The sequence below is a fragment of the Sphaerodactylus townsendi genome, linkage group LG04 (genome assembly GCF_021028975.2).
Source record: "Sphaerodactylus townsendi isolate TG3544 linkage group LG04, MPM_Stown_v2.3, whole genome shotgun sequence".
NCBI classification, from domain to species: domain Eukaryota; kingdom Metazoa; phylum Chordata; class Lepidosauria; order Squamata; family Sphaerodactylidae; genus Sphaerodactylus; species Sphaerodactylus townsendi.
Window position 1 is genome coordinate 6,232,073 of NC_059428.1, and position 20,580 is coordinate 6,252,652.

General features: G+C 48.7%; 1 protein-coding gene across 1 annotated transcript in view; it reads left to right on the forward strand.

Annotated features, from left to right (window-relative positions):
* Positions 1-20,580, forward strand: part of CAPN5 (calpain 5) — a 105,896-nt gene that overhangs the window by 46,546 nt on the left and 38,770 nt on the right. Inside the window, exon 3 of the mRNA XM_048495428.1 lies at positions 14,038-14,169. Coding sequence (XP_048351385.1) covers positions 14,038-14,169 — 132 coding nt within the window. The remainder of the gene's footprint in view (positions 1-14,037; positions 14,170-20,580) is intronic.

Here is a 20,580-nt window from a genome sequence, read left to right on the forward strand (position 1 = left end):
TGTAACATGTTTGTCGATTCCAATGACTTTTTTCTTGTGCCCAAGAAGCTTTTTAACTGTCCTGAGGACTTCCTGAAACGGTTCAAGCTCACCTGTCTTTCTGCTAAAAGTCAGACTCAGTGGCTGCTCTGCTGCCATTTGGGGGGCTACAACTAACCCCCAGGTGAACCCATTGCATGGCATTGTGGACAGCCGGTAGAAAGGCCGAGAAATCGTCCTTGATTTGTGTTCTGTGACCCAGTGCCTGGTTTACAGTTATGAATGTTTTGCCTGCAGCAAAAATCCTATTAACACACCAAGGCACCTTCAGTTCATTTGACAGTCACCAGTTCGTAGTCAGAAATTTAAAGATTCCCATAAGTCCCAAGCAGTTGCCGCCATCTTGTCAATTTAAACCGGATAACTGGCCCTAAATTGTATCAATCCTATATTCTTTTACTATATTGTGGTTTATTCTGTTGGAAGCTGCTCTGAGCTGGCTTTACTGGGAAAGGGTGGAGTGCAAGTAAAATAAAAAGTCCATAATTGAAGAAAAAATTGCCTCTATTGGACTGTCAGTGGATTCACTTTGCCCTTTGTCCTATTCAGAAGCTTAAAGAAAATTAAAAGGTCAACTATTGGATAGAGAGTTCTCTACCCTAATCACCGCAGCCAAGAAAACGTGCTCCCCCCTGTATTTTTCTCTCCCATTTGAACGGGGCCACTTGGCACACTACCTGTATTGCTTAATAAACCCTGCTCAAAGTAAAGCCATAATGCTCGCCAGGTTTAATGTTATGCCTTCTGCCTTGTTACATGGCAGATTTAATAAGCAAGAAAAGGCTAAAAGATTGTGCCCATGTAACGATGGCTCAGTTGAATCTCTGGCCCACCAATTACTACACTGTCTCAGATACAAGGAAATCAGATCCAAGTATGTGAATCTTACTCCTTTACATTTACTTGATCTCCCCGATTTAATTAGATGACACTACTTGTTGGACAATCCTGATCCTTCTCTCTGTATGATGGTGGCAGACTTTCTCCTGGAAATTACTAAACGCCAGTAGATTTCCTTCGACCTAACATTTATTTCCTGTATTGTATATGCTTTTTAATCCGTTTTTTAATTATTGTTGTACTGTTGTCTATGCCAATAAAAGCTTGCTACGATTTAAGTAAAATAAAATAAATCCCCCCCCCCTCCTATGCTGCAGCTTTGGTCTAAATGGGGGGGTCGCAGCAGTTACATTCAGCAAGGAACATTCAACGCATTGGATGAACTGATCTTGACTTTCTCAGCACTTGGGTTTACTTAGACCCTTGGGGTGACCACAGAGGGTCTCTAACATGGCACCTAACCATGCCATTTTTGGCGCCCACCAAATGTTTTTAGTAAGTGATTTCCAAGAGGGGAGAATTTGAGCACCTCTTGTGAGGCTTTCTTTTCTTTTTAACCGACAGCAAGTTCTCGGAAATGTATTTAGCAGGAACGAGCCGGGTTTTGACCTATCCTCCTCCAAATGCAATTAACTGAACACAAGGCAGACGCTCAGATTCCATTTCTCTTCACTGGGCCAAAAAAGATGTGAGACAGGCCAGGAATCCATGGCTTAGTAGAACCATGTAAGATTGTGCAGCCGCCGTATTTAGACAGCCTTACCGGGAAGCTAATAACCTACTGACCCCCCCCCCCCATTGTGAAACACCAGAGGGAGAGAAAACGCCACGGGGAGCACAAGATGGGGAGTAGGGATTTGGGTGCATTACAGGATGGAGGAAAATATCACTGCCAGAAGCAGGCTGCGTTCCCTGTGAGCATTTAGCGCGAGCATCTGTTTTCGAGCAAATGAGATAAGCCACAACGAGATGCCGAGTTAGGGCACGAAGCAGAGTCCATTCTGTGGTGCTTCCGATCTTAAAGAAGACCATGACTCTGTTGGTTGTATGATCAGCATTACTCAGAAGTAGTATACGTTGCCAGGAGCAGCATGGTATAAGGCAAGGGTCCCCAAAGTGGTGCCCAAGGGCCCTGTGGCACCTTTTCAGGCACCTGCCAAGTGTTTTCAGGAAGTGGGCCAGGCCATGTAGGGTTTTATCCCGCACGGCTTCTGACAATTGGAAATTAAAAAGAGAAGCCAGCCACAAAATGGCTGCCACAGCTTAACTGAAGCCAGCTGCAAAATGGCGGCCATTTTGTAGCTGTGTCCATCCATGTTGGAAGCCCCCGGTGTTAGAGTATTGGACTACTTTTGGAGGGTAGCCATGTTGGTCTTTAGGTGAACAGCTAAATTAAGGTGACCAGATGGTCACCTTGTAAACCCGGGATGTGGGAAGGCGGCTGCGCACATGTGCGCGCAGCCGCAGGAGCACACTGCCTTCTGGGGCGCTGCCGTTTCCCGCTGAAACGGCAGCGCCCCAGAAGGCAGTGCTCCTGAGGCGCGCACAGCTGCAGGAGCGCACGGCCTTCTGGGGCACTGCCATTTCCCTCCCTGTGATAGGGTGGGAAACGGCAGCACCCCAGAAGCCCGTGCTCTTGCTGCCGTGCGCGCGGGAGGCTGCCGCACTGCCTTGCGCCCCAGAAGGCAGTGCTGCAGCCTCCCAAAAATCGGGACAATGGAAGGAACCTGTGGGACACGGGACAAATTGTGCGAAGGCGGGACTGTCCCGCCAAAAGCGGGACGGCTGGTCAGCCTAAGCTAAATTCAAGACCAGAGGCACCTTAGAGACCTACAAGATTTTGGAGTATAAGAGTGAAATGCCCTTTTGTCAATGTCAGATTAGGATCTGGATATTCCAGCAATGTCATAGAAAAGCTTGCTGTGTGACCTTGGGCCAGTCGCATACCCTACCTCGCAGGGTTGTTGTGAAAATAACACGGAGGCCAACATAACGATGTTGTATTTGAGCTGCTTGGGAGACAGGTGGGGTATAAATCAAGTAAACAAATAATAATAGAATCTGAACATTCTAAGAATCCCACATTTGTTTGCAAATAAGTTTCTAACCCTTAAGGCACTGAAGAATGGCTGGAAGGGAGCCGCTACCTTGTCAAATCCGAACAGGAAGGTTGTCTGCTCAAGAAAACAAACATGTCCCTTTTTGAAGTCTCTCCAGAGCAGGCAGCGGGAGTGTCCTACATGGGATGGGCTAGCTCAGCAAGGAAAAGGAAAACACTTTGCGCATTCTCAGAGGCATTCTTTCTCTTCTGCCTTCACATTATCCCGAGCTGAGTCTTGCTGATTTTCAGCTCACATTTTTTTAATTTTTTTATTTATTTTTCGATTTATATCCTGCCCTTCCCAATAGGGCTCAGGGTGGCAAATATCGTATAAAACAATTAAAACAACACATCAACCACATCAATTAAAACTATAGCAGCAAAAATGATAAAAGGGGGTGATAAAACCCCCACAATAAGCACCCAAGGGAGGCCACGATGTTCCGATATAAAGCCTGGCGGAAGAGCTTTGTTGCAGGCCCTGCGGAACTCACCGAGGTCCCACAGGGAGCTCGTTCCACCAGGTAGGGGCCAGGTTCGAAAAGGCCCTGGCCCTATTAGAGGCCAGCCGAACCTGTCTAGGGCTGGGAACCTCCAATTAGCTTTAAAAAGGGCTTGGACAGATTTATGGAGGAGAAGTCGATCTATGGCTACCCATCTTGATCCTCCTTGATCTCAGATTGCAAATGCCTGAGCAGACCAGGTGCTCAGGAGCAGCAGCAGCAGAAGGCCATTGCTTTCACATCCTGCATGTGAGCTCCCAAAGGCACCTGGTGGGCCACTGCGAGTAGCAGAGTGCTGGACTAGATGGACTCTGGTCTGATCCAGCAGGCTAGTTCTTATGTTCTTATGTTCACATCCTGCACATGAGCTCCCAAAGGCACCTGGTGGGCCACTGCGAGTAGCAGAGTGCTGGACTAGATGGACTCTGGTCTGATCCAGCTGGCTAGTTCTTATGTTCTTATGTTCACATCCTGCACATGAGCTCCCAAAGGCACCTGGTGGGCCACTGCGAGTAGCAGAGTGCTGGACTAGATGGACTCTGGTCTGATCCAGCAGGCTAGTTCTTATGTTCTTATGTTCTTAATAAATTTCCCCTCCGACGAACCACATTAAGGGTGTGGTTAGAAGCTGAGATAAATGGATTTGGGGGGGCGTAGAAACAGTCTGCAGCATTCAAGAAAATTTCAACTGCTCCCCTCGATGATGAAATGCATTTGTTTGGCCTTGTTCCATTGAGGCTTTAAAGTGTGCCTTTGCTGTTGCCAGCAAATGTCGACCAAGATTTACTACATGGCGTTCTCTTAATGGAGACAGAGGCTAATGGCAGCAGGGACCGTTCGCTGGCAAGCTGTGGGGAAGTTCTGGATGACTCCGGAGCTTGCAAATAAGGAGAACATCTTGGGCATGGGGTCTCTGTGAGGACAGGGTAGAGTAGGGATGCCGCATGCCAACTTTGGATTGCAAAATTTCTGGAGATTTAGGGGTGGTGCCTGAGAAAGGGGCGGGATTTGTGGAGAGGAGGGTCATATATAAGAACATAAGAACTAGCCAGCTGGATCAGACCAGAGTCCATCTAGTCCAGCTCTCTGCTACTCACAGTGGCCCATCAGGTGCCTTTGGGAGCTCACATGCAGGATGTGAAAGCAGTGGCCTCCTCCTGCTGCTGCTCCCGAGCACCTGGTCTGTGTGTCCCCTTTCTCTCCTGTAAGGAGACTCAAATGGGCTTAAAATCTCCTTTCCCCCTCCCCCACAACAAACACCCTGTGAGGTGGGTGGGGATGAGAGAGCTCCAAAGAACTGTGACTAGCCCAAGGTCACCCAGCTGGCATGTGTTGGAGTGCACAGGCTAATCTGGTTCCCCAGATAAGCCCCCACAGCTCAAGCGGCAGAGCGGGGAATCAAACCCGGTTCTCCAGATTAGAGTGCACCCGCTCTTAACCACTACATCACGCTGGCTCTGTGAAGAGGAGTGGTGGCTCAGTGCTGGAGCGTGCATTTGGTATACAGAAGGTCTCAGGTTCGATTCCCGGCATCTCTAGTTGAAAGGGTCCACTTCTAAGAGATTGGAGAGCAGCTGACCAACCAACTGCCTGGCTCAGTAGAAGACAGCCTCACCTGTTTGCGGTTCCCTGACCATTTTGCGAGAACAGTCCGCTTGCATTTGTAAAAAAAAAACTCCACCGCTCTTCCCCGCTGCTAAGCCGCCTGCGTTCTGGTGGTGAACGCAGAAGCTGATTTTGCTCTCGGCCTCTGATCCTCTTCTTCATTTTCATCCATGCATGAAACCGCTTAAATTAACACTCTGCTCCGCGCTTCTGCTCTCTCGGCTGGGCTGTGTAAGTTGCTGATAACGCGGCTCCGCTTTGATGCTCCTGGCGCTAACCTTGGCTTTCCTGTTGCGGGCACGGGGTGGCCGTTTGGACAGCAGAAAGATGCTCAAAGCGCACAGAGGCAGTTTTAATCTGGAACGGCCCTAAATCAAGGGTCCCCCCATGGGGGCTGTAGTGTCTGCCAATGCCATTCTTGGCATCTACTATGTATTTAAGAAGTGGGTGCGGTTGTTGCTCGGTAGGATTTCTGATTTTCTACTGAGATCTCAGGTCGTATAGATGGGTGCCATCAGAAGGGTGCTTCCTATTATTGATTTTAATTGTTAATCAGAGGTGGGATCAAGTAGGTCCTCACCAGTTCCCGAGAGTGGGTTACTAATTATTTGTGTGTGCCGAGAGGGGGTTACTAATTGGGTCTGCTTTTCCGTTAGAAATCCCATTAGGTCCAAAAATCATCAAGTCCTGTTGTTTCCTACGTGGCTGGTTAGCGAAGGTGGAAAACAGGATAATTCGCCCTGGTGGGCTGTTTTAAAAACAAGTTTTAGAAATATGGTAAAGTTCCTTGTTTAAGGAAAGTCTCCTTCTTTTGATTTCTAGAAACAAAATCAAGTATTTGAAAGTATTAAGTATTTGACAGGCAGTCAATTAGAGGAGAAGTAGTTGTTTCTGTTGGCAGCAGACGATAGGACTTGCGATAACGAGTTTAAATTATGGACAGAAAGATACCAGCTGGAAATTAGGAACTTTTTTTTTACAGTAAGAGTTTTTTTACAGTAACAGAGAAATTATTAATGCCCCGCCCCTGGAATGCCCGGCCACGCCCAGGTCATGCCCCGCCCAGCCCCATTGGCGCTACGCCACTGTTTGAACCCCACCACCATGGGAACCTGTTACTAAAAATGTTGGATCCGACCACTGTTTACTATCGTGCACCGCTTTGAGCCTGTTTTATGTGAAGAGCCAGTGTGGTGTAGGAGCTCAGTGAGGAAATTGGACCTGTCAACACCGCCCATTCCTGTGACACTGAGAGCCAGCGTGGTGTAGTGATGAAGAACAGGTGGATTCTAATCTGGAGAACCGGGTTTGATCCCCCACTCCTCCACCTGAGTGGCAGAGGTTTATCTGGTGAGCCAGATGTGTTTCTGGCCTCCTACATCCCTGCTGGGTGACCTTGGACTAGTCACCGTTCTCTTGGAACTCTCAGCCGCACCTGCCTCACCAGGTGTCTGTTGTGGGGAGAGGAAGGGAAAGGAGCTTGTCAGCCACCTTGAGTCTCCTTACAGGAGAGAAAAGTGGGGTATAAATCCAAACTCCTCCTCCTCCTCTCCTCCTCCTCCCTCTTCCTCCTCCTCCCTCTTCTTCTTCTCCCTCTCCCTCTCCCTCTTCTTCTTCTTCTTCTTCTACCACTACCACCTGGTACTTATAACTAGAGATGTTCAGGATCAAACCTGGGACCCTCTGTACTCCAGTCAGATGCTCTGCCATTGAGCCACACACAGCCTTTCCTAAACACGCACGAACCTGCATTCTGCTAAGTAAGAAGTGTGGGTCCGTCGAGGTTATCCTTATCTACTCTTCCTGGCAACAGTTCTCAAGGTCTGGAGCTCAGGTCTTTCTCGTCACCCACTGCCCGGTCCTTTTAACTGGGCACGCGGGGGATAGAACCGGGGGCCCTCTGAGTGCCGACCAGGCGCTCTGCCACTGAGCCCCTCCTTTCTGCCCCTTGCTCTGGGCTTTCGGAGCAGGGGATGTGAGAAGCTGCTTTGGAAAGTCCAGCCTCAGCACGAAAGCGGGATTCAAATGCTTTTCCAGAATCAATTTGCTAAGTGAGACGAGCCCCTTCCCCGTTGCAGGGGGAAACCGCAGCTCCATTATCGATGCAGCCGAGGTCCCAGGGCTGGAACATTCAGCTTCAAAGCGATCGCTGCGTCTCTCCTTGAAGCAGCCTGATTTATGTTGCTCTGGGGAGATCCGGTCTGACAGCACATCGAGCTGATGGTTTTTGAGGCATCCCCTTAATGCAAAGCAGGAACGACTTCCAGATTATTCCCTGCGATGCTTCGCTCGGGCAACAAGTTCGGAGGCCTGCAAATATGTGGCATGCCACTAAGTAGCTGCCATGGACAAGTTCTCAACTCCATCTCCAGAGGAGCAGCAGTGGCGTAGGAGGTTAAGAGCTCGGGTATCTAATCTGGAGGAACTGGGTTTGATTCCCAGCTCTGCCGCCTGAGCTGTGGAGGCTTATCTGGGGAATTCAGGTTAGCCTGGGCACTCCCACACACGCCAACTGGGTGACCTTGGGCTAGTCACAGCTTCTCAGAGCTCTCTCAGCCCCACCCACCTCACAGGGTGTTTGTTGTGAGGGGGGAAGGACAAGGAGATTGTAAGCCCCTTTGAGTCTCCTGCAGGAGAGAAAGGGGGGATATAAATCCAAACTACTCCTCCTCCTCCTCCTCCTCCTCCTCCTCCTCCTCCTCCTTCTTCTTCTTCTTCTTCTTCAAGGACAGGGAATGGCAAGACACCTGTGTAATATATTGTCAAAGGCTTTCACAGCCGGATTCAACTGGTTGTGGTGGGTTTTCCAGGTTGTGTGGCCATGGTCTGGTAGATCTTGTTCCTAACGTTTCGCCTGCATCTGTGGCCGGCATCTTCAGAGGTGTATCACAGAGAGAAGCCTGGTACAGTGGTACCTCGGTTTTCGTCGATAATTCGTCTGAAAGGAATTGACGAAAACCAAAATCGACAAAAACCGAGGCACCGTTTCCCATAGGAATCAACGTTAATCCAATTAATCCGTTCGAGGCTTCCCCAAACCCCAGCCAGCCGAGAGGCAGAGGGAGCTCCTTATTTGGGCAGTGACATCAGGGGGAGTCACTGCCCAAATAAGGAGCTCCCTCTGCCTCCTGGCTGTGCTTCCTCAAACCCCAACGGGTTTCGGTTTTCGTGGACTTTTCCTCGGTTTCGGTTTTCGTGGACTTTTTGTGGGCAAACTTTTTCAGGGTTTGAGGATGAAAACCAAGGCAATCGACAAAAACCGAGACAATTTTTGCCCAGAAAAAGTGGACGAAAACCGAAACGGACGAAAACTGAAGTCAACGATAACCGAGGTACCACTGTACACACTGTGTCCAGTGACTTCTCTCTGTGATACACCTCTGAAGATGCCGGCCACAGATGCAGGCGAAACGTTAGGAACAAGATCTATCAGACCACGGCCTCACAGCCCGGAAAACTCACAACAACCAGACGGTTTATAGTTTGTCAGCAGTGCTCTGTTTGTGCAAGTTTGGCAGCTGTGTTTTAAATTCTTTCTTTAAATAATACTATATTAATTTTTATCTATATAAACACACACCAAAATTTTAAAAAAATTATTAAAAGAACATCAAACTGTATAATAGACAGAATAACAATAAATGGATCTTAATGTTCAGTAAAATGTAGATGCAATGCAAATTTGAGAGAGAATCGTTCATTGTACTTATTTCATCTGACGTCCTGCCTTTTAATTATTTAAATTAACACCCACTGGTATTTATTAAATGAACAATTACTTATAGCCTTGACTTCTAGAAGAAGAAGAGTTTGGATTTATATCCCCCCTTTCTCTCCTGCAGGAGACTCAAAGGGGCTCACAATCTCCTTGCCCTTCCCCCCTCACAACAAACACCCTGTGAGGTAGGTGGGGCTGAGAGAGCTCCGAGAAGCTGTGATTAGCCCAAGGTCACCCAGCTGGCGTGTGGGAGTGCACAGGCTAATCTGAATTCCCCAGATAAGCCTCCACAACTCAAGCGGCAGAGCTGGGAATCAAACCCGGTTCCTCCAGATTAGATACACGAGCTCTTAACCTCCTACGCCACTGCTGCTTCTAGCATATTAATACATGCTAACCTATTCGTTCATTTCATCTGATTCTAATATTATTCTGCATTGTGTTTTTACTTCTTAAACTCTGTTTTTTGCTCTTGCCGAGGTTCAGAGGAGACCACGTTCTCCTTCCTGCTTACGGAATTAGCGGGAGAGAGCTAGCTCCGTGATCCTTGCTAACTTCTGTTGCCTTTCAGTTTCCTGCGTGGGTTTCTGAGACATCTGGAAAAGCCCTCTGCGCTATACAAGCCAGCTTTGATTTAGTCCCCAGATAGGCCTGTCTTCTCTTTCTTTCAGGCTTTTGAACAATTTTGACAAACGCGCTTTAAGAAATGTGGCACGATCTGGAAGGCCGAGTAGAAGGAGAGGTGAAAGCAGGGCTTCGAGATCCCCCCGCAGCCGTTTCCTAAGCAGATGTTCTCTGCTCGGTGCCAAACGGCCAGTTTAGAACTTGTAATTGGCGGAGTGTCAAAGAGATCTGGCTTTTTCAGTGCATGAGATCAGATGTTTCTGGAGACCTCTTGCATTTGGGGGAATGTGCTCTCATCTGCTGCGAGGACTCTTTGAGAGGCTGTTCGCTGGTGTAGCTTCTCAATTGGTTCTCAGTAGTGGGATTTAGTTAGTTAGTTAGAAGAAGAAGAAGGAGGAGGAGGAGGAGGAGGAGGAGGAGGAGGAGAGGAGGAGGAGAGGAGAGGAGAGGAGAGGAGGAATTTGGATTTATATCCCCCCTTTCTCTCCTGCAGGAGACTCAAAGGGGCTTACAATCTCCTTGCCCTTCCCCCCTCACAACAAACACCCTTTGAGGTAGGTGGGGCTGAGAGAGCTCCGAGAAGCTGTGACTAGCCCAAGGTCACCCAGCTGGCGTGTGTGGGAGTGTACAGGCTAATCTGAATTCCCCAGATAAGCCTCCACAGCTCAGGCAGCAGAGCGGGGAATCAAACCCAGTTCCTCCAGATTAGTTAGTAGGTTTCTGTCCCCTCCTTCAAATACATCCCGGGGTGAGACACAATCTAAAAACGCATAGAACATTACAATAAAAATCATCATAACTGATAAAATTTCCTTTAAAAAACCCCTAAAAGCAATTAACCAGTACCCCAAAGCCCTCCCTAACCTGCCCCCAGGTCCAGGTGGAGACGAGTTCCAAAAAAACCTGGAGGAAAATGACCGTCTTAACCAGGCGCTGAAAAGTGTATAATGTCAGCTCCTGTCGGACCTCTAATTCTTCATGCAGAGATGCGACAGGCACCCTCACCTAAATGCTGGCAGTTTAACAGGATCCATCAGCTCTTTGCTTGTGGGCTGATTTTTTTTTTTGTACCACCTCTGTGCGTGAAGCTCGTCAATGTCATAAGGTGTGTTCTTGGAGATTTTAATTTATGCAGAGGTGCGACAGGCACCCTTTCCTAAATGCTGGCAGCTTACCAGAATTCATCACCTTTTTGCTTGTGGGTTGATTTTTTTCATCCCCTCTGTGTGCGAAGCTGGTCACTACATACAGATACATACAGAGATGTGACAGGCACCCTCCCCTGCATACTAGAACTACATCTGTCAGGCCTGTGATAAAGAAGAGAACTCCAGCTGATATTGTGTAAATGTGTGAGTCTTCTCCTCTCTCCTCCCATCAACTTGTCTTGATTCTTCCGTAGGGATATTTCGTGACAGCATTGTTGAGAAATGTTGTAAGAAAGCCATTGCTAAATGATTTAAAACATAGGTGTCAAACTCGCGGCCCTCCAGATGTTATGGACTACAGTTCCCATCATCCCCTGCCACATCATGCTGGCAGGGGATGATAGGATCTGTAGTCCATAACATCTGGAGGGTCCATGAAGTTTGACACACCCAGGATTTAAAAGCTTACTTGAGCTCAGGTGGCTGCAGTTCCTACCCCACTGCAGTCTCTGGGCTCATTCCCTTGTTCTGGCCTTGTCTGTGGTCTCTGCAATTCCACTGCATCCTCTAAACTGGGTAGGATTGAATGCTTTGATCATGGCTGATGGCAGATGCGCTGCAGAACTGCCTGAGTTCTGAGGAGGGTGACTGTTGCATCTCTGCATGATTGCAGTTGCTACCTGGAGGCTGGAGTTGGTTTTATACCCCGCTTTTTTCTGCCTCTAAGGAGTTTCAAAGCAGCTTCCAACCATCTTCCCCTCCCCACAACAGACGCCTTGCAACGGAGGTGAGCTGAGAGAGTTCTGAGAGAACTGTGACTGGCCCAGGGTCACCCAGCAAGCTTCATGTGGAGGAGTGGAGAAACAAGCTGGCTCACCACTTCATGTGGTGGGAGTGGAGAAACAAGCTGGCTTACCACTTCACGTGGTGGGAGTGGAGAAACAAGCTGGCTCACCACTTCACGTGGTGGGAGTGGAGAAACAAGCTGGCTCATATGGAGAAGGGGGGAATCGAACCCAGTTCTCCAGATTAGAGTCTGTCCCTCTTAACCACTCCACTTCACTGGCCGATCTGATTGTGCCCAAATCCTGCAGAGCTGAGAACTCCCAGGGGAACATTCATATCCCATCACATCATAACATCAGGTCCTCTGAAGATGCCAGCCACAGATGCAGGTGAAACGTCAGGAGAAAATGCTACTAGAACACGGCCATACAGCCCGGAAACCCCACAACACCCCATTCATATCACAATTTAGTTGCTTATTTGAATACGTTTGATTCCTGAGCATTATTTCGGAAGTGAGTTTTGATTGCACAGCATGATTAAAAACCGCACTTTGGGAATTTCCTGAAGTTATGCCGAGAATGAGGGCGGTGCATTTTACAGTGAGGCCCAAATGCGGTTTCTTTGCTAATTCTTCGCGGTAAGTCTTTTCGCCAGATACCTTCCAGGGTTGCTAAGCCCAGGAGTCAGAATTAAGTGAATCTGCTTTGGATCCCTGGCGCCAACCTGCCCTGAAGTCACGGCAAGAAGATCATTGAGTATTTCCAGCAAGCTAATTGAATGTAGCAGGATTGCTCTTCTGGCAAATGCTTGGGGTCAGGGATACCTCTTTGAATTCTGCAGAGCCATCCATAATTTGCTTTCTGCAGCTAAGGGAGTGAGCTTATCCTGTGGTTTGTTCTGAGTTGTTTTTTTTAAATGAAAACCGTAGTGGGGGACTTTTAAATTTTGCAGCAATCTGGGCCAGAGGCGAGCTAGGGAAAATGGAGCCCTTCGTGCAAAATCCTGAGTTTCCATGCCCCCCCCCCCCATGTTCGCTTGTGTTTTTTTTGTATTTTTTAAGTGTTTTTCTAAGTTTTCGCCTTGCAGGTACCAGAGTGCATTTTGTAGATCTAGCAGCAGCGTCAAAGATTTCTGAACGGGTGTCTTTTAGGAGACTATCCTGATGAGATCAGCCAGGTTTGGTGAACTTTGGTTCAGGGGGTCCAAAGTTATGGAATCTCAAAGATGTAGTCCCCATCTCCTATTAGCTCTCATTGGAAACAATGGGGGCACACCCTTTGGGGAGATCCATGCACTTTGGACCCCTGAACCAAATCCTCCACATATAACTTGGGTGGTATCATCAGGAGCCGCCTCCTGAAAGACTCCTTGAGAATTTTGGTGCAGCGAGCCTATAGAAACTTCACGCCCCCTGCAGAGCCAAAAAAACTGAAAAAACTCTAAAATACTAAAAAACCCTGAAATGTTTGTTGCCCCCAGTAGCTGGCCAGCTCGTGTAGCACCCCCTGGTCCCCTTGTAGCTCTGCCTCTGATCTGAACTGTTTCGCCTGCATAATTTTTTCAGAATGAGCACGGTAGCAGAATTAACAGTTCTGCAGCAAAGGAATCAGGTTTCATTAATCCTGGAGGAATAAGGAACAAATGTGTGTGTATTAAGTGCCGTCAGGTGGCTTCCAACTTATAGTGACCCTGTGAATCAACATCCCAATAGTCTTGCTTAGTCAGTTCTTGCAAAACTGAAGGCTGTGGTTTCCTTTGCTGAGTCAATCCATCTCATGTTTGGTCTTCTTTTCTATCTGCCTTCAACTTTTCTTAGCATTATTGTCATTTCCAGCGAGTCTTGTCTTCTCATTGTGTGACCACAGTATTACAGCCACAGTTTAGTGATTTTAGGCTTGATTTCTAGGCTTGATTTCATCTGGAAACCATTTGGGAGGGGGGGACTGATATTTTTTCATTATATTTTCTTTTGGTAATCCTTTTTCACTTCCCAATCAAATTGGGTAATGCTAATGAGACTACTGGTTAGAGTATTTCTGCTTTGTCCCATTTTTGTTTCTTTAAAAAAAGATTATCAACAAGAGATTTTGGAAACAGAAGAAAAAAATTAAAAGAATAAAAATATGTGTACGTAAGCAAACGTAACAACAATAATAGTACAATGTATTGTCGAAGGCTTTCACGGCCGGATTCAACTGGTTGTTGTAGGTTTTCCGGGCTGTGTGGTAGATCTACCAGCCCACGGCCACACAGCCCGGAAAACCCACAACAACCAATAATAGTACAATTTAAGAAATGGTTATATCAGAATTAAGTATTGAGTGGATCTACGTTTGTAATCTTGTAAACCTCATGGTCGGTAATAAGGGTGAACTAATATTAACTTGTGTACGGAATAGAAACAGCCTTAGTCATTAATCGTTTAAGCGATCTCATTAATTTTTGCTACATTCTCATTAATTATATTTGGATAAAAAATTGATAATGCAAACATGATTTTTATGAACATTAAAAAGGGTATTATGACAAGGTAAGAAGTCTTTAGTCTAATCGGGTTGTTAATATGATGTATTGCTTCACTTAAAAGTCCCATTTTGGTTTCCAAACTCTTTCTGGTTCCAACGCAGTAACGTTGCCTGCCTCTGCTAATCTCTTGTTCTTTCCTCGCAGGACATCTGTGACGATCCCCATCTGTTCGTGGATGGAATCAGCTCCCATGACTTGCACCAGGGCCAGGTGGGGAATTGCTGGTTTGTAGCCGCCTGCTCTTCACTGGCATCTCGGGAGTCCTTGTGGCAGAAGGTAAGGACAGCCCTCGGGTTAAAAATGTTGCTTCTCGATCCACATGGCGTCTGGACCTCACAAGGTGTTGAGATATAGTTAGTGTAAGGTGACCAGATGGTCACCTTTGTGAACCGGGACGGGGTGCTCCACTGTCTGTGATGTAGCTACAGGGCCATACCGCAAGATCGTTTGGCGCTCCCGCTTCCGCCTTGTCACAGGATCGGAAACGGATTTCAGAAGGCCGCGGTGCGTAGACCTCCCAGCGTCGGGCAAAACGCGGGAGGCTGCCGCACTGCCTTGCGCCCCAGAAGGCAGTGCGGCAGCCTTCCAAAAATTGGGACACTTGACAAAACCCGTGGGACGCGGGACAAATTGTTTAAAGGCGGACTGTCCCGCCAAAAGCGGGACATCTGGTCAGCCTAAGTTAGTGGCAGGTCTCCTGCTATGACTGGCAACCCTCCTTTCTTGCTGATGCTCCTTCAGGGAATCGGAGGGGTTAAAACCCACAAATCATGATGTCACTTCTGGGGAAAACCGGAAGTGACATCATATTGCCCTAATTATTGCTGGAAACTCCACGGCATTTCTCAGCGATTTCTAGAGTGATGCGACATCGCTTCCTGTTTCCCCTGGAAGTGACATCACACCATGTGTGGGTTTTTCCCCTTCCCATCACCTGAAGGAGCATCAGCAAGAATAGAGGGTTGCCAGCCATAGCAGGAAATGTGCCACTAACCACATCTCCACACTTCGTGAGCTCTTTTGCCTCAAGGTTTGCACCAGCCGGTTGGAACAGTGTGGCATTCAACGTTGCTCAGACAAAAATAACAAAATCTTTTGTTGTGTCTGCTCTCATTGAAGGACCTTTACTTTTTACATCTCGTCTCTCCCTACTGTTAGTTTCCCATTGTTGATGTCCTCTGCGTTCATTTACTTTGTGCTAAGCAATCTTGCTGTAGCTTCTGAAGTGCTAATAACCCCTTCAGAAGGATTTCTTTTTTTAATTTAGTGATGAGAGGGGGTTATGCTGTCTGTAGGAGACTTGAGGGCCCACAGGGATGTCCGGTTAGGCTGTTAATAGGGGCATCTGTGGAAGAGAAACAGTTTGCTGGCAATTTGGCCATTTGCAAAATGTTCCCCCAAAAATAAAAAAAATTGGGCAATGATTTTTTAAAAAAAATCTGATATGGTGTGTCAGTTGTTCCTTTTGGGGAAATCTGGACAATTCTCAACTTAGGCACTGCAAATGGCCAGCTTACAAGATCTAGCTTAGGGTCCGAAACCTTTTTCGCGCCAGCAGACACATTTGGAATTCTGACTCGACGTGGTGGGTGCCGCGAGAAAACAGCTGCGAAAAAACAGCGGCTGCAGGAGACGGAGCCCAGGGTTGGCAACTTCCAGGTGTTAATCACCAAAAATCTGCACCTACTGGCTTAACCAGTTGAATGGCAGCCTGTGGTTCACAAATTCTTTCAACAAAAGTCAATAAACTCAATTTAGCATGACCATATGTCTATATTTTCTTGTTTCCGACGCGTATGTTTAAGTGCAACCTCTACTCATGTGCTTAATAATAAACATACAATTATAAATACAATATTTGACTAAATAGGACTCCAATGCAGAAAAATGTCCAGGTGGTGGGGGAAGACCTCCCATCATTACAACTGATCTTCAGGTGACAGAGATCAGCTCACCTGGAGAAAATGGTAGTTTTGGAAGGTGGACTCTATGGCATTATCCCACTGAAGCTCTGCCCCTCACCAAACCCCGCCCTCAGGCTTCACCCCAAAAATCTCTAGGTATTCCCCAACCCAGAGCTGGCAACCGTAGCGGAGCCTCCACAAAATGGCTGCCACAGCTTAACTTCGGTGACACAGTGTAGATCCTTGTGCTATGGTTAGGCTGATCAGACGTCCCGCTTTTGGCGGGACAGTCCCACCTTCACACAATTTGTCCCGCATCCCGCGGGTTATTTCCATTGTCCCGATTTTTGGGAGGCTGCCACACTGCCTTCTGGGGCGCAAGGCAGTGCGGCAGCCTCCTGCGCAGTCGGCCGCAGGAGCACGGCCTTCTGGGGTGCTGCTGTTTCCCGCCCTGTCACAGAAGGCCGTGTGCTCCTGCGGCTGCGCGCGCGCGCGGCCGCCTACCCCTGTTTTGGTTCACAAAGGTGACCATCTGGTCACCTTAGCTATGGTGGCAACTCCTGCCAAAGCAACATGTTTAAAAATCTGCACAGCCTTGCTGGGCAAAAGCCCTACCTGGCTCCATCTACCTCCTAAAGGTACTTGGAGGCCACCAGAAAAGGTGTCAGCAAGTCCTATTGTTCCCATGAGCTCAGCGTTGAGGATCCCTGCACTAGGCAGTCTTACTCCGTCTAAAACTAAGAATCCTTCAATTGGATTATTCTCCTCACAGAAAAATAAAAAAGGTGTTGAAGCGACACGTCCTTTAAAATATTTTTATTCAAAAACTAGACAAAATGAAAACGGCTGGGTAAAGAGCAAGTGTGGTTCCGCCGGGCCGGTCTCTGTGGCATCGTTTCAGGCTCTCTGTCTCTCTCCGAAAGACAGCCTCTTTTTTTCCGAGCGAGAGGAAGAGTTGTTTTGGCTTCCGAACAATCTCTGTCCGCAAGGTCAGCTCTCGCCAAAGAGCATCCTGACCCTGCACATAACACAGATGTCTGCTTCTCAAAAAGGCGTTCATAATTCATCAAGTTGGAGCGAGCTCAAGGCTGGAGTGAGTCTGTCAGAGGTCAATCTGGATATTTTTTTTGAGGCCTAGAAAGGTTCAGGCATCCCGACTGGAAACGTTAACCTAAAATATAGGCCCTTTATGCATGCAGTACTCACCCCGAGGCTGTTGGCTGCACTGTGAGGGCTCCCCGCAATTCTTAGTTTACACATGAGGAATTCCCCCTGTTTCCTCTGAACCTAGCTGCCATTTTGCCTGCCCCCTGCTTCTGGGCTGGCAGGTTGTTTGCCACCCTTTTTGGGATAGGGTAGTTATCTTAACCATTTATCAATCCTGTGATATCAATCCAAAGTGTCCAATTTTTTTTAAGCCCCATCTCTTCCCCAGAAATGCTGGCCAAGGAGTGGGCTTAACTATTCCTGCATGGCCAGGGGAAGAGAGGGAAGAGTGGAAAACCCTGGTCTGCTTAGCTTTCTCTACACAGGCAGGCAGTGGTGGGATCCAAACATTTTAGTAACAGGTTCCCATGATGGTGGGATTCAAACTGTGGCGTAGCGCCAATGGGGCAGGGCGGGGCATGACGGGGGCGTGGCTGGGCACTCCGGGGGCGGGGCATTCCTGGGCGAGGCGGTGGCAAGGACGCAGCCGCTGCACCGGTCCTTGGGCGGGAAACGAACGCACGCAGGCGCAGGCTGCCACGCACGCCGGTGCACCTCCTGCTAGACTGCTTCAAGTTCTGCGCGCCACTGCTGAGAGGAGGGGCGTAACTCAGGCAAAAATCACGTGGCAAAATCACCCATTCGTAACCCCCTCTCGGCACACACAAATAATTAGTAACCTACTCTGGGGAACCTGTGAGAACCTGCTGGATCCCACCTCTGCAGGCAGGGGGGAAAAAATCACTCTTCACCCACTTTCAGAAACGGTGGGGATTATCTGATCTACAGCGTGGTCAGTTTGGGAGGGGGGAAATATGTGCGCAGTGAAAATCTGACCCAAAGGAAATGTAGGCTCACTGTAGGCTGACCACAAATGCACAGATAGGGGGGCTCACAGACCTTTGTGTGGGGCCCAGGTCCCAACCCATGGACTGGGGCCAGAGATGCCAGTCTCTGGGTGAGAGCTGCCGATCCCCCGGAACTACAGCTCATCTCTAGATTACAGAAATCGGTTCCCCTGGATAAAATTGGATGCTTTGGAGAGGGGACTGTATGGTACTGTACCCCAATAAGGCCCCTGACCTCCCCAGATTCCATCCCCAAATCTCCAGGTGTTCCCCAACCTGGATCTGGCAACTGTATCCCCCTCATCCCCTCCTTATGAGGAGAGGCTGCAGCGTTTGGGACTCTTTAGTTTGGAGAGGAGACGTCTGAGGGGGGATATGATTGAAGTCTACAAAATTATGCATGGGGTAGAAAATGTCGACAGAGAGAAATTTTTCTCTCTTTCTCACCATACTAGAACCAGGGGGCATCCATTGAAAATGCTGGGGGGAAGAATTAGGACTAATAAAAGGAAACACTTCTTCACGCAACGTGTGATTGGTGTTTGGAATATGCTGCCACAGGAGGTGGTGATGGCCACTAACCTGGATAGCTTTAAAAGGGGCTTGGACAGATTTATGGAGGAGAAGTCAATCTATGGCTACCAATCTTGATCCTCCTTGATCTCAGATTGCAAATGCCTTAGCAGACCAGGTGGTCGGGAGCAGCAACAGCAGCAGAAGGCCATTGCTTTCACCTCCTGCACGTGAGCTCCCAAAGGCACCTGGTGGGCCACTGAGAGTAGCAGAGTGCTGGACTAGATGGACTCTGGTCTGATCCAGCAGGCTCGTTCTTATGTTCTTGTGTCCTAAAACCCAGAAAGAACCTAGCAACTCTAACTGAAGGGTTAGTCCAGAAGTTTGAGAGCTGTACTCCACAGAGAGCTTTCTCTGGTTCTATCTACTTCATGGTTTCTTTTGCTTTGCTGTTTCCCTTCAACATCTAAGTCGGTGGTGTCCATCTTATGAGGGTTGGATATGTCATAAACGTGACTTGGTCAGACCGGTCCCAGGGGAGGGGGGGTGCCTCAGCTGACCTGAGAATTGCATGGGGGGGGGAGGTGTCCCTGAACTGGTGAGCCTTCAGTGGGGGGGCTGTCTTGAGAGGGTTTATCAGGCCCACAAGCCAGCTGAGCCAACCCCCCCTCGCTCCCCATCCAGCCCTCTCAAGGGGCCAAATGCAGCCCCCAGGCCGCATGTTTGACACTCCTGATCTAAACCCATAAGTTCAATTACATCAGCTCCTGGTTTTGTTCGACAGTTTGCAACCCTCTTTCTCCATGCTGAGAGTGACTGGAGGGTGGTGGTGGTGGGGGGGACATGCCCACATCATTCTGACATGCTGCTCAGACCCTGCGCCGTTTTCTACTTCTGGAGATAAGCATCAGCTAATGCATATTCAAGCAGAAATGTTCCCCAAGGCACCTTGTGTGAGTTATTAGCCTGCAGAAAAGAGGAAAGCGCCTGTCTGCAGAGCCTCGGTTTCGTTATCAAGTCGTCTGCAGCCGGTGGGCTGAGGCTGACAAGTGGGGGGTCACGCTCAGATCTTAGGTGTGTTTCCACCAGCTGCGCCGCCATAACCGTTCTTTATCTTTAAAAAACGGACAGGGACAGCCACGGAATGAGATAAGGGGGTGGCTTCACGTGGTGGCAGCGGTGGCCGACTTCCATCTGCCTCCCCTAGAGACCGGAACCGGTATTGTTCTATTGAGCATGTGTAGCTTGCTGTGTTGTGTTTGCACAGTGAATTGGGAGTGGGGCGGGTACTCAAGCAGCACCCACTAAGGGGCAGGAGAGCTGAAGGTACTGATTGTAGAAAAGGAGCAGCAGTGGCGTAGTGGTTAAGAGCGTGTGCATTCTGATCTGGAGGAACCGGGTTTGATTCCCCACTCTGCCGCTTGAGCTGTGGAGCCTTATCTGGGGAACTAGATTAGCTTGTGCACTCCAACACATGCCAGCTGGGTGACCTTGGGCCAGTCACAGCTTTTCAGAGCTCTCTCAGTCCCACCCACCTCACAGTGGAGTGGAGAATCAAGCCCGGATCTCAGGATTAGAGCCCACCGCTCTTAAACACTACAACACGCTGGCTCTCTCTGCTGTCTGTACCCCTCTGCTATTTTCCAGGGAGCATCTTCCACCAACACCCCTCCTAAGGTTAAGCCGTTAGAAATCAAGAGAGCCAGTGTGGTGTAGTGGTTACGAGCAGGTGCACTCTAATCTGGAGAACCAGGTTTGATTCCCCTGCTCTGCCACTTAAGCTGTGGAGGCTTCTCTGGCGAACTAGATTCGCACTCCAACATACGCCAGCTGGGTGACCTTGGGCTAGTCACAGTTCTTTGGAGCTCTCTCAGCCCCACCTACCTCACAGGGTGTTTGTTGTGAGCGGGGGAGGGAAAGGAGTCTCCTTACAGGAGAGAAAGAGGGGATATAAATCCAAACTACTACTACTACTCCCCCTCCTCCTCCTCCTCCTCCTCTTCCTCCTCCTCCTCCTCCTCCTCTTCTTCTTCTTCTCCTTCTCCTTCTCCTCCTCCTCCCCCTCCTTTTCCTCCTCCTCCTCCTTTTCCTCCTCCTCCTCTCCTCCTCCTCTTCTTCTTCTCCCCCTCCTCTTCCTCCTCTCCTCCTCCTCCTCTTCTTCTTCTCCCCCTCCTCTTCCTCCTCTCCTCCTCCTCCTCCTCTTCTTCTTCTCCTCC